Source organism: Siniperca chuatsi, linkage group LG21, assembly GCF_020085105.1.
Source record: "Siniperca chuatsi isolate FFG_IHB_CAS linkage group LG21, ASM2008510v1, whole genome shotgun sequence".
Taxonomy (NCBI): Eukaryota; Metazoa; Chordata; class Actinopteri; order Centrarchiformes; family Sinipercidae; genus Siniperca; species Siniperca chuatsi.
Genome location: NC_058062.1, coordinates 22,948,734 through 22,963,354, shown reverse-complemented (window position 1 = coordinate 22,963,354; position 14,621 = coordinate 22,948,734). Strand labels below are relative to the sequence as shown.

Sequence of the window (14,621 nt, the reverse complement as noted above, 5' to 3'; positions counted from 1 at the left end):
TTTTGTAACTTTCTGGAAGACAATCCAACAATCACACACACAGAGGTAAGGTCAGGTTTAACTTTTCTCTGAAGCTCTCTTTTTTCATTCATCACACAACTACTGTCACTTTTCTTGTGTACAACTGAGTGCAACACTTTAATACCTTCGAGGGTGCGCCTTTAACTTCATTTGTACAGTTTGTCACATCTCACCCATTGCGAGACTTTTGCATTGTCAGGTGACATGTTGTACAAAATAGTTTGTTTCAAGCATGCATTTTAAGCTAGAACTAAAAAGGATTTGGGCCTTGAGTTGTGGTAGTTTACACCTAAGCTGTCATGGTCTGACAAGACCTGAGTGAGGCTTGGGAATGTCATAGAAGGGAATCTGACCAAAGCTCCATTCAGACAGAAACAAAATGTGATGTAATGGGGGAACAGTATCACCTATGCTCATCTGCCATGTTACTCATCACTCCTGATGATTTTTCAGCAATGTCAGTAAAGGCTTTAAATCATGCTTTTAAATAGCAATAGTTTCTCTTTCAGAGCCAGAGGAATGTCTTGATGGGGATAATACATGAATATTATTGTCAATTTAAATATGTCTCTGGTAAAACCATAAAACCAATAGTTAAAGTATTAATCACAATCACCCTGCTGACCCTGGATCAACTGATCCCATCCCATTGTGACGTAATGATAGATGACAATAATAATAATAATAATGTCAATGTTTTAAATAATGGATAAGGAATACAATAAAAAAATGTATATGTAAACATATATAAATGAAGCACACAGACTAAATAAATTCAGGTGAGGCCAGGATAAGTAGACACAGCTGAAACAAAACTGGAGGGAAAAGCAAACAAAGACAGGAAGTAAAACTACAAGACACAATAGGAGAGGTGAGTATTTCAAAATAAAATAGGAAATAAAACTAAACCCCAGAACCACAACAATTGATTCCCTCATGAAGGGGATGAGATGGGTTCTGCAGTATGTTCCTTATTTTGGACCTCATCATCCCCTCAGCCACTTCCTCCAAGCTGTCAAGGTGCACTCCTGCAAAAAAGCCTGCCTTCCTGACCAGTTTGAGTCTGTTTGCATCACCAACCATAATGCCGCCTCCCTAACACACAACACCAAAGAAGAGTGCACTGGCCACCACTGTTTCATAGAACATGCGAAGCAGCCTGCACATATTGAATTACCTCCTCAGAAATCACAGTGCTTTGTCCCTTCCTATAGAGGGTACCACAATTGTCTGACCAAAGTAGTTTGTTGTTGAGGTGTAACCTTTGGAACTTGTATGACTCCGCCACATCCGCGTCCTCACCCTGAATGGTGATACGTGTACGTGGCTTCCTGTTCCATCGGAAGTCCACTACGAGCTCTTTTGTCTTGCTGATGTTTAGCTGCAGGTGGTTGATGTTACACCAGCCGACAAATCTCTCCACCAGACTCCTATACTCATCCTTGTTATTCCCAGTGATGCAGCTGACAATGGATGAGTCATCTGAGGACTTCTGAAGATGAGTAGATCCAGAATTGAATCTCAAGTCAGGTGTATAGAGTGAACAGGAAGTGAGACATAACAGTACCTTGAGGTTACCCATGTTACACAGTGGGCGAGGCCATTGCTGTTGCAGCATGTGAAGCAGGGAACAGGGAAAAAACCCAAACGCAGACAGCCGAGGCAGACAGGATGATTTCAATGGTTTAATAGTAAAAAGAAAAAGGCTTATATGGGATACAGGCAGGCAGTGGACAAAACTAGAGAAGCAGTCCAAACAGGCAAACGTAGAATCCAGGGAACAGGCAAATAATCAAAATCCAAAACAGTCAAGCAGATAGTCCAATAAACAAAGAAAATCCAAAAATCAAACTATCGAGCAGAAAATCCAATTTCCAAGGTTGTAAGTCCAAAGTCCAAAACACAAAACACACAGGGAAAGGGCTGGAACGCTCAACACAGGGATGAAGACAAAAGATACAACAGCAATCTGACAGAACAAAGGAAGAACACAGACTAAATGCACTCAGGTAGGGGAGACAACGAGACACAGGTGAAACTAAATGACACTTGTGAAAACAATCAAAGCAATCAACGACAGGAAGCAACCTACCAGACACATTAGGGAAGGAGAGTATTTCAAAATCAAATAGGAAATCAACTAAACACAAACCCAAAACCATGACAGTTGCTGCTTCGTCCTGTAGGTGAACTGATTCTTTGTCATCATCTGATCTTTGCCATGACATTGTTTAGTAAGTGTTTAGAGGATGATGTTGGGGAAATATTGAGAACTACAGGTTAAAACACGTTATATTGTGTGGTTACAACATTTTCCCCCTCTGCAATCATATTGCATGGGATGCTGTTCTTTCTATATAGTTCTGTGTGTATCAGTGGAACTTTATAATAATACACAATCAATGTTGGTGACACCTTCGAGAAAAATTGGATAATTGCAAATGCAATATTAAAAGAAACAGCAAGGAAAGACTTAAGGCTCCATTGGACTTCATCAGTAGTGTTTGTCAGATGGTTGAACGGCTTTGGAAACCTTCCCCCACACCTTTCTGATGTTGGAATTGGGGGTCTACAACAAATACAACAATCTCTGTAACTCCGAAACCATCAATCCAAAATGCACACTCACTTCATGCAATGATTGGCCAGGTGTGTGGAGGGGAAAAAGTAATTAGGGTTTGAACTTCTCTCTCAAGCCCCCCCATTCTTTACACAACTATTTCTTTCACTTTTTGTGTTTACAACCAAGTGCAGTACTATGAATGCCTTCCAGGAGAGAATGTCTGAAAATGTGCACCACTATCTCCATATTTAAGCGATTATCTCGTCTCCCCCTTTCTATGACAGCAGGCTTTTCTACCGCTTTCAAGGTTTGCATGTTGGACAACACATCATACAAACTAGTTCTTTTCTAGCAAAACCTGGGCCTTAGGCCTCCATTTTCAAGGTTAATTTTAGTTATTTATCATTATACAACACACAAATATTCCTATGATATATCTCTGCCAGCAGTGTTGTACACCAGGTAAAATAAGTATTGAACAAGTCACCATTTTTCTCAGTAAATATATTTCTAAAGGTGCTACTGACATGAACCAGATGTTGGTAACAACCCCTGTAATCCACACATGCAAAGAAATCTAATCCATAGATCCATAAATTAAGTTATGTATAATAATGTTAAATGACAGGGATAAAGAATTGAACATGCTTACTGAAATTCATGTAATACTTTGTATAAAAGCCTTTGTTGGTAATGACTGCTTCAAGATGCCTCCTGTATGGAGAAACGAGTTGCATGCATTGCTGAAGTGTGATGGCCCATTCTTCCACACAAACAATCTTCAAATCTTTAAGTTTTCGTGGGCCTCTATGAACTCTGATCTTTAGTTCTTTCCATAGATTTTCAATTGGATTCAAGTCAGGTGATTGGCTGGGCCATTCTAGCAGCTTTATTTTCTTTCTCTGAAACCAATTGAGAGTTTCCTTGGCTGTGTGTTTGGGATCATTGTCTTGCTGAAATGTCCACCCTCGTTTCATCTTCATCATCCTGATAGATGGCAGCAGATTTTTATCAAGAATGTCTCTGTACATTTTTCCATTCATCCTTCCTTCAATTATATGAAGTTTGCCAGTGCCATATGCTGAAAAATAGCCCCACACCATGATGTTTCCACCTCCGAACCTCACTGTTGCTATGGTGTTTTGGGGGTGATGTGCAGTGCCATTTCTCCTCCAAACATGGTGTGTATTATGGTATCCAAAGAGTTCAATTTCGGTCTCATCTGACCAGACTATATTCTCCCAGTATGTCACAGGCTTGTCCAAATGTTGTGCAGCAAACTTTAAACGAGCTTCAACAGGCTTTTTCTTCAGTAATGGTATCTTGCATGGTGAGCATGCATTACTTATCGTTTTCTTTGAAACAATTGTAACTGCTAATTCCAGGTCCTTCTGAAGCTGTCCACAAGTGGTCCTTGGTACTTGAATAACTCTTCTGAACATTCTTTTCACTCCTCTGTCAGGAATCTTGCGAGGAGCTCCTGGTCGTGGCCGGTTTATGGTGAAATTATTTTTTTTCCACTTCCGGATTATGGCCCTAACAGTGCTCACTGGAACATTCAGAAGTTTTGAAATCCTTCTTTAACCAATGCCATCAGTATGTTTTGCAACAATAAGGTTGTGAAGGTCTTGAAAGAGCTCTTTGCTTTTACCTATCATGAGATGTTTCTTCTGTGACACCTTGGTAATGAGACACCTTTTTATAGGCCATCAGTTGGGATTGAACCAGCTGATATTAATTTGCACTGACAAGGGGTAGGCTTGCTTTCTAATTACTGATTGTCTTGGCTTTCCATGCCTTTTTGCACCTCCCTTTCTTCATGTGTTCAATACTTTTTCCCTGTGTCATTTAACATTATAACACATAACTTAATTAATGGACATCTATGGTCTGAATTCTTTGCATGTGTGGATTTCATGAGTTGTTACCAACATCTGGTGAAAATTTCATTTCAGTTTTACCTTTACAAATATATTTACTGAGAAAAATGGTGACGTGTTCAATACTTATTTTACCTGCTGTATATACAGTACCTCGTGACTTAATCCACATTTATCTCTTATAATTTACCATATAGTAACATACATTCTGTTGTAGCTACTCAGCAATCAGTCTATTATATGTTTTCAGTATCAGTATAATCTGCTTGGGCATTGAGCACTCTAAACAGTGTTCCACATTGCCCTGCATTTCTACCTTAGCAACAGTGCTGAGCTATTGTTGAGGGACGTGCATGGCTGAAGAAAGAAAAACAGTCTCTCTCTGTCTTTCTCTTTCTTGCCTTTTATTTGTATTTTTGCCTCCCTGAGCAAATGCTGCCTGGTGTTCTAACACTCCCTTTCTTCTGCGGTCGGATACACTGTTTGCTTTTCACATGCATCTCTTGTCACCTCAAACTCTGTGTGAATTTGTGTGTGTCCATTGGTTATTTTGTCTTTACATTGCTCTGTCTCCACATTATTGTCTGTGCTTTTGTCTCCATGTCTCTACAGTTACATATTGAACTACATGCCACAATTACAATTGCAATTTCCACCAAATTAGCCAATCATATCATGTCACATCTTTCATGCTATGATTGTAATTTAGGGTTCACCACTGGAGCTACATCTATGACACAGACAGAGATCAGAGGAGAGAGACAGAGACAGTGATGTAACCCACTTGCTATGAATGCCAACCTCACAGCCTGCACGCTGTTATTGGCTGGGGGCTACACTGCCCAAAGGTTGGCACCCAGTAACATCCCGAACACAGCAAACTAAAAAGAAACTAAGAAAATACAGACAGAGGGCAGGGTCTCTGCAGATACAGACACCGCCACACACTTCTAGTGGGTCATAAGTGATGATTGAGAGGGATTATTTTTGTATGAGTCTATACATTGTTTTTTAGGCAAATCCTTCTTATTCTGCCTTTAACCCTCATCATTTATTCAACAAATGCATTTCCATCTGTGCTTTATTCATATTATTTTTTAAAGAGTAAAACACTTCCTGCTTCATTAGAGTGTAAATTTTAATGGCACTTAAAAAACACAGACTTGTCTGTGTCTCTCACTCTGCCTCTCTTCTCTGTTCTGTTCCAATGGTTGTATGGTTAGATATTTATAGCTGATTAAAGTATGTGGACTAACACTAACCAACAGCATCTGTGTGTGTGTGTGAGTGTGAGTGTGAGAGAGTATATGGGCTGAATATCATGCCATATCTCGAAACAATCTTAAAAAAAAAAATCTTGCAACATTGGAACTATGTTTTGAAGGCTTGCATAATATTTTGATAGGCTGAAAAAAATTCTAATCTCTGCAAATATTATTTTGTATTTGAGCTTTCCTTTTTCACAACTGCAGCACTCTTTTTACAGTGTTTCTCCAAGACATTTTCAGAGTTTCAAATTTGTCACTGTTCTCCCGGTGTATTAGTTCGTTTTCCAGGTTTGAAACTTTGCAAATGGTGATCTGAAAACTGGTGCGCATATGTTGGAAAAAAAGTGTCAAAAGGGCGAATCTTTATTTTGCGGATTTTGCACTCGTATTGCTTACTGTTCTTTCAGAGCTGAGCTTACAACACCTACTTTTCAGAAATCTGCCCACATAATTGCAAGGTTGCGAGTCATGTGATTTCTGGCAGCGTTGTCTTGAAGATCAGTCTGAAACTCCAAAACAGACGGTCTGAAAAAGAAAAAAAGCCGGGATCCTGGAGGCGTCTATCATTTTTCCAACCTATTTATATGAAACCATGGCCACTTCAATATGACGAAAGCCTCAACGGCATATGACAGCTACAGTGGGCCATGCACACTAATGGCGAAGGCTAGGAAAACTGTTTAAATGGAGTGTAATCAAAGGTGTGCAGACAGTACCTTGGAAAATAGCATTATGGGCCACTGGATTTGTTTCTGTGTATCAGACCACAAATGAGACATGGTTGAAAAAAGATAGACGCCACTTTCTGGTTGTCACGATTTGTCAAGCAGGGTAACGAGGAGTGCAATAGTTGAACCCAAATGCAGACTCTACCGTTGAGCTGGTGTAGTTCAAATTATTTAATATGCCAAAATCAAAATACAGAGATGTGTGCGAGTGGCGAGTTCGTTATGTTACACAAACTCTCTTAGCTTTTTTTAGTCTAATATATAAACAAAATAAACTCACAAAATGTCAAGAAAGGAAATATTCTTTATCAAACAGAAAAATACAACCATACACCTTCTGAATTCTCATTTCTCTCTTTCACCGTTTGTTACATCGTAAAACACACTTCATTCAAACTCCGACAGAAACAAAATAAAACTCACCAAAACCGTTTTGGTCAGTCTTTAAATTGTTCCAACAATCACCAACTCTGGTTTGGTCAAAATTAATCCTTAATCCACCGAGTTAGATGCGAAAAATATTTTGGCTCTACATACTGTCGCTGCCTCTGATGCCCAACCTTCTGCTTGACGCGCTGTATCGTCGTCATCCCCGGAGTCAGAGTGCTGCTGTAAATCAGCTCAGTACTATATTCACTGTCGTCAAACTGACCTCCGCCAGTCCTGGTCTGGCCGTGTTCACTGGTAAGCTGCTGAACCCGGTTCCGTTGCTCACTCACCTGGCTCTGGTTTTGGTGCTCAGTCAGCTATAAGACCGCTAAGTTAGTTGCACGGATAACTGAGCTAACTAACTAATGGCAGTTAGCAGCAGTTATGACCTGATATCGGATATGCTGCCCATTAATGATTTGGAGTATGAATTTGACAGGTGGGGGGTAGTCTCAATTCATACATATTGCCCCTTTAATGGTACACGCTCTACTAGGTGAGCTACTGGGGCACCCCCATAAGTAGTATTTTTGTCTGTGGTATTACTACTTTTACTTAAGTGAATGATCTGAGTACTTCTTCCACCACTGTGAATGTGAAAATTTCACACAGTGCTTTGAAAATAATGATTTTCATTTGAGGATCCTGGCACAGCAATTTAGAACCACTGATAATTATTTTATAGTGGTAGATTATAGAATGGTAAGTAAACTTTTTAGAACAGCTCAGCACTAATTATCACTCATATATATAGTATATAGAGCATGTTACACTTCAATAAAGAAGCTTGACTACACATTTTTTTCAGTCAGCATTAAGGTAAAGAAACCAAGACCAATACATACTTTAAATATTTATTTTATTGGGAGAAAAATGCTCACTAACCCATAACCCATTCATTAAAAAACCCTGCACATAACTGTCGGTACTGACTGCAGAAGCTAGGGTGCGAGTTCTCTGAGTGAATTCCTTGCAGCTCCCCTTGTCTCCCTCTTCCTGCATCACGTGTGGGTAAATAAAAACATACTCCTTGCTACGTGGAACTCATTACCCCACCCCCCCCAAACTTCTAGCTTTGTTGCTTAGTAATGGTCTAATTGTACCCCGTAATAACAGAATAGTTAAAAAATACCAACTGTATATGATTATATCCTAATTGTTATCTCCTTATTCCTTAACCTCACATCTCATTCCCTTTTACCTACATGGATGTACCAATATGTACTGTACTGTTTAAAAAAAAGTACTGTAAATTGGGAAGAATTAACATATGCTGTTCTTTGCGGGCTGTAATCTAAAGCATTACCATAATTGACATAATGTGTCTCAATATGTAGCCTAACTAGTTAGCTAACGTCAAGTAGGGTACGACACACATCACATTTAACCTGTTAAGTTATGTTAAAAAGTTCTATAGCTTAGCTTCCTAACGTAAAATTAACACAACATTTCACTGCAATAAAACTTGTCTGACTCATCAAGAGATTTGAATAAGGCTTTTAGATTACCATAGCAAGCAAAGTAACACAATGCTGACTTTTACCTTCCTTTTTCCTAATCGCTAGTTAGCTCTGTTAGCCATGCATCTAGCAGTCGTATCAGCTGACTCTGCCCGGACTGGGAGCCCTGAGCACCGGGGGACTGTTGTTATTACTGTTTACACCTCTAGCATAGGAGCTTTAGACCCCTGGGTGGAGAAGATTTTCAGGCCTGGGGCAAGGAGACCCAGTGGAGAGTGCTGGTGGGCAGCGGTGCTGGAATGTGCATCAAAACCCGGAGCTGGGCAAACGGGCAACAGAGCTGGGCTCCCAGCCTCCCAGTGAACACGGCCGGACCGGGACCGAACACAGCCTCTGAGACTGAGGGAAGCCAGTTTGACGACAGAGAATACAGTACGGGGGCAACGAAGACACGGCGGGTTCAGGAGAGTTGTGTAGCGGGAGAGGAGCGAGAGGGAGGTCAGGCATCAGTCAACACCCACCTCTGGAGGCTTGAGTGGAGTTTAATGCGGGGTCAGCGCCGGGCTGCCAGGAGCCAAACCCGGCAAGAAAACTATCTGTCATTCCCACCTAACCTGGTAAATACAACATGTGATTGGACTGTACTTCAGCAGAGAGCAAATAATAGGTTAAGAGCAAATGCCTCTACCTCCAGGATCACAGCTTTTTTTCTTTTTCAGACTGTCTGTTTTGGAGTTATAGAGTTTCTGACCAGAGAGCTGCGAGACAACGCTGCCAGAAATCGCATGACATAAAGATTCGCCCTTTCGAAAATCAAGTTTCTAAATTTTCAAAACTTTTTTCCCAGAGATTTCAAACCTGGAAAACAAACTAATACACTGGAAGAACAAAATACAAAAATAATGTTTGTCGAAACATTATGCAAGCCTTCAAAACTTAGTTTCAATCTTGCAAAACCTTTTTTTTATTAGATTAGAGTTTCAACCTTTCAAAGCTTTTTTTCAGTTTTGTGATATGGCATGATTTTCATTTTCATGAGTCATTTAGAAACACACAAACATAGACACACAAACATGCTTCAGTCATGCTGGTTTCAGATAACTGTCATAATTGTATTTGAGAGTATTTGTAGATCCATACACACAGGAGGTGGAAGTGCCGCGAAGCGCCACACTAGGTAATTTCTCCTGTGAGCAGTGCCTGGCTGTTCACACTAGAAGCGCATTTCTCCAGTCAGCAAGCAATTCTGCTCCTCTGCTCTTTTCTTGTTACAATAAAAAGCTGATCTTTATAATAACCTTGTGAATTTATAACTTAAAGCTTTTTATGTGTTTCTGCAATGAAGTTTAAAGGATCAGCTTGTGTGATGATCTGCGGGGAGGGGCTCGTCTCTCTTGCTCTCTGTTTAGAGACAACTGACAAATATGTTGAATAAGTACGTAATTTAAAAAACACAATCACAAACAGCAGTGATACTATTTCTAATAAATATAGTGGATGGGCAGATCTTGATATTTCATTATTTGGGTGGGGAAAAATCACTCCAGGAGTACAGGGTAAGAGGGGCAGAGAAATCAAAGGGGTTGGCAAGCATGGGATATTATTTATCAGAATCAGATTATTTATATCATATATAATATCAATTTATATACTTTATAATAGATTATCAGTGTGTTTTCTTGCCAGATTCGCTCGCGGCATGTTGAAAAAATAGACCAGACGCTGAAACTATCGATGTTGCTATCGACAGCAGATCTCCGCGCCGTTGCACTCTCTGTCTGAACAGCCCAGTTGGTTAACATGGGCTCCGAAAGGAAGCAGGCAGCACTACGGGGCGCTTCGCGGCGCTTCTGCGTCCTGTGTGTCCCCACCACGACTCCCCAAACCACAAATAGTAATTTTTACATTTCTGTTTGTGTATGGATTAAACAAATCAGGGTAATTTAAAAACAGTTTCTTCATTACATAGTTTCTCCACCATAGAGCACCGACAAGTTTATTTTTCAATTGTAAAATGTAACATACTGATTATTATTCCAGAATGCTAATATCAACTGCTTCAATCCAAAAATACAAAAATGAATCTCTAGAAAGCCAAATCAGTGGAAACTATGTCTGAACTCCTTGCTGATCTTCATCTCTTTCTTTACCCACAGAAACTGCTGGAGAGCTGGAGACGGACTCGCTCACCCCAGTGGGAGAAAGGAGAGAGGAGAAGGAGAGAGGCATGATGGGAAAAGAGCAAGAAGATGAGGGCAAGAGCCAAGGTCAACCAGCCAGCATGAATACCCAGAATTCCATGACAGAAAAAGAGAACTGTGTGGGGGTTCGTACAGAGATGGAGGAAAAAGGGAAGGGGAAGGGAATGGAGGAAGGAGAGATGAAGACAGAGATGGAGGCGGAGGTGAAGGTGGAGCTGTGTCAGTCTGTGCCAGGCCTGCAGATGAGCTATATCCGGGGCACTGACCTGTTTGGCTACGTGGGCATCGAGGCAGTACTGGACCAGATGAGGAGCAAGACCATGAAGGCCGGCTTCGAGTTCAACATCATGGTGGTTGGTGAGTCTCAACAGTGGCTTCCTAGAGTAGGAAAAACACCCATTCACAAACCTGAAACACTACGACCTGCTGTTGAAAATAGTCACCAGTAGGGCTGAACCATTTGGGGAAAATATCTAAATCAAAATTATCATTTTATGTTTGTGCCGGATTATTATTATTATTATTATTATTATTATTATTATTATTATTAGTTGTCTGCTGCTTCGGCTCAAATTCCCATGAGCTGGAATGACTTGGCCCAATAACTGGAAATGATGTGTATGGGCTTCCACAGAAATATGAGCCCAACTGGCCACATGGTGGCGCTGTAATTAAGGCCCAAAAATGCAATTTTGAACAGGCCACGCCCCTCTCATCGTAAGTCCGAATGACTTGAAATGTCTTTCATAAGTACAGTTCAATGTGCTCTACAAAAAGCCTCTTGGACTGCCATTTAAAAAAAATTTAAAAACACATTTTTGACCTAAAGGTCGGACGTAGGTCCGATTTCTACTACATTTTTGGTGCATCATTATTGGACGAAGCTTATCAAAAGTTGTATAAAGCTTGTTGATATCTTATTAAGTTTTCAAGATATTGACCAATGAACTTCAAAAGGGGCATGGCTCTTAAATAGACCAAAGTCAACAACTGTTGGGCCAATCATCACAAAACTTCCAGGATATGTCCAAATAAGAACCTGAAACAAGCCCTGAAAGTTTGTTGTTGAGGACCTCCAGGGTTCTTTTTCCAAACCACTTAAAGGTAAACTTAGCTAATGTTCTTAACAGAAAATCAATTTAAATAACCAATTGTGATATTACTTTAGTGCTATTGTGTACTTGACATTCCTACTTAATAATTATGAGCAGCTGAGTAGTAGGTTAGTGTTAGTCTCTATATTGTATCATTGTCATGCATCAAAATGACATGGAGTGGTGTTTCTTACTTTTCTTTTGACTAACTCACGGAATTAACATTAATTAGCTAAAAGTGACAACCTGCTACAACTCAATATAGCAAGAGACGTTGGAAATCAGTTTGTATAGCTGGCAAAATTGAATCTGAACAAACTGTCAGGTCCTCTCTGTACACTTGTTTTAAAGTAATGTGGGTGATGTTACTTTTATAATATTCAGGCAAACCCCAACAATTTCAGCCATTCAGACATGTGAGTCAAATTTAGGATTATTTAAAGTGTGTATTCTAAGAAAGTGATACTGATAGTGCCTAAGAAACTCAGAAGGATGGCAATGATTGTGAAGTTTTGCTATATTTGTACATAGCAGTTGTTTGTAGTTTGGAGGACAAACATATGACGTTAATCAAATAGCTGTTATTGAGCCTGCTCTGAATGAACCCCAGATTCCTATTTAAGACTGTGGATCAGTTAGTTAACCCAGCCTCTCCTTGTGCCCCTGCTGATTGTGCTGCTGATGGTGAAAAGTTTCTTTTGCACTTTGCTGGAAAGGTGGAGTTAATAAGATCTGATTTCATTCCCAACCCTGCCTTTTTAGATGTGGATCGCCCGCTCAGGGATTCTTTGAGCAATTTTTCTGTTTCTTTTATCTCCTCACTCCTTGATTATTGTAACAGTCTGTTCACTTGTCTTAATCAAAAAACTTTGACACGACGGCAGACTGTACAGAGCTCAGCTGCTAGGCTTTTAACCAGGACCAACAAGTATGACCACATCACACCTGTTTTAGCCTCTTTACATTGGCTCCCTGTTTGTTTTAGGATTGATTTTAAGATCTTGTTGATTACTTTTAAGGCTCTTCATGGCCTGGCTCCAGACTTTATTTTAGACCTTGTAATCCCTTATGAACCTTCACGTAGTTTGAGATCTTCGGGCAGGGGTCTTCTGTCTGTTCCTGAGTCCAGGTTGAAAACTAAGGGGGACAGAGCTTCGTTTAAGTCTCTTCTCAAAACACATTTTTATATGAAAGCAAATCCTGATTTTACCTGAAAGGGCTGTTTATTTTATTGCTTTTGTGTATTTTATTTCTTTATATTTCATCATTCACTGTGGTATTTTATTTCTCTTGTTGTGAAGCACTTTGTACATTGTTTTGATAAGTGCTCTATAAATAAAGTTTTATTATTATTATTATTAAAACATATAACAAACACTGTTTTCTAGTGTATTTCCTCTGTTCACAAAAGGTGACAAATTACATTCATACCACAAATTGGCAACTCATGTGTCACAGTTCTCTATTGTATTGAGACCATCGCTCCATACAGTTACATATTCCATATGTACGAGAACTGACCCCACTGGGGCAGTTGACGTAGATACGTCCGTAAGACACATCACTATGTGGCCCATGCTCAGGCTTATAAGACCTAGGTGTGTATGTATTCACTGATTCATTGATTTCCACTATGGTAGGAGACATGAGTGCAGTTGGGAAGGAAGATTAGCAAAATATCCTCTTAGCGTTGTGTCAGAGAGTTGGTCTTCGGCCCCTCTCAGGATAGCTGGTTTGCCTTTCTTCATTTAAAAAGAAAAAGATGAAAAGCAAAGGGATTGAGAGGGGTACTGTATGGCGTATTACACAGTCAGCTTTGCTAATGCACATAGGTATAGCCTACTACCGTAGCGTGAGGGTTCTTGCTACTGTGTCCAAGCAACGTAGCAACAGTTAGCCGCTAACAATACAAACATTAAGCGTTGTCTGAGGGCACTTCCTGGTCTTCCTGGTGACATTAATATGGCAAGCCTGGAGGGGCCTCCCTGCATGAGCTGCAGTGTAAAAATGCCTGTGAAAGATGGGTATGAGTATTTTGTGCTCTCTTTAGGAGCTGAGCATGCACTGACAGCTAGGGATAATCCATCTTCGTGCATGAGCTGTTTTTGTATGTCAGCAAGACAAAGAGAGGCCGTTGCCATTTGTTTGGTAAATGGCCACCCGCCCCTGCCCAAGGACCGCAGCCGGCCAAGCACTTCAGGACTGCAGCTCCAGCAGTGCAAGTTATGGCATGCAAGGGTGCCTCCTCACCATCCACTATTATAATAAACTCGAAGGGGGGGAGCAAATTGTATCACATGGGCCTCATTCAACGCCTAGTAAGCCTTCTGCTCCTGGGCCCCCTGCTTCAGAATCATTTGGGCAGGTAATTGATGCCCCTCTTCCTCTGAGTCAAACAGGGAGGTTAATGTTCTCAAACTGGAGCCCTCTGTGGTGCAGAACTGCTAACAGAGTTGCAGCAGGTCTCCTCACATCTCCCTAAGCTAATGAGAGAACAGGCAGTGGCAGCTGGCAAGGCCATGTCAGGACTTTGGGGTGGCTGTCAAAGTCCATGCTGCAGCCAGAGGACAGGGTGTGTCTACTGAGGTTGCCAGTAGAGCCATCTGGGGTTTTTCAACAATGACCCAGGGCTATCGGTTACAGTTTGAGTGCCCCTCCTGTGACAAGGTTTTTGATCATTGCAGACCTTCAACACAGAGAGGCTATGCCCTCAGAGATCTCCACTCTCTTGGCAAAGATGACCATCAGGGAGGTGGGGCAGGAGAATTGGCTGGCAGGGTTTTATTCCAGATATTTCCTTGTCGCAAAGCGGGACAAGACTCTCAGGCCAGTTTTGGACCTCAGGGGACTAAATAGGTTCCTCAGGCCTCTGAGGTGCAAAATGTTAACCGTGCCACAGGTGAAGCAGGCTGTCCTTGTAGGTAATTGGTTTGCAACAGTCGGCCTCAAGGACACCTATTTCCAAATATCAATCTGA

General features: G+C 40.8%; 1 protein-coding gene across 6 annotated transcripts in view; it reads left to right on the top strand.

The window, feature by feature from the left end:
* Window positions 1-14,621, top strand: part of sept12 (septin 12) — a 137,427-nt gene that overhangs the window by 72,363 nt on the left and 50,443 nt on the right. For 5 of the 6 annotated variants that reach the window (XM_044182134.1, XM_044182133.1, XM_044182137.1 and 2 more), the window contains one exon: window positions 10,506-10,907. The exons of the other annotated variant lie outside the window; for it this stretch is intronic. In XM_044182134.1, the coding sequence (XP_044038069.1) occupies window positions 10,506-10,907 (402 nt within the window). The remainder of the gene's footprint in view (window positions 1-10,505; window positions 10,908-14,621) is intronic. 6 annotated transcript variants of the gene reach the window in all.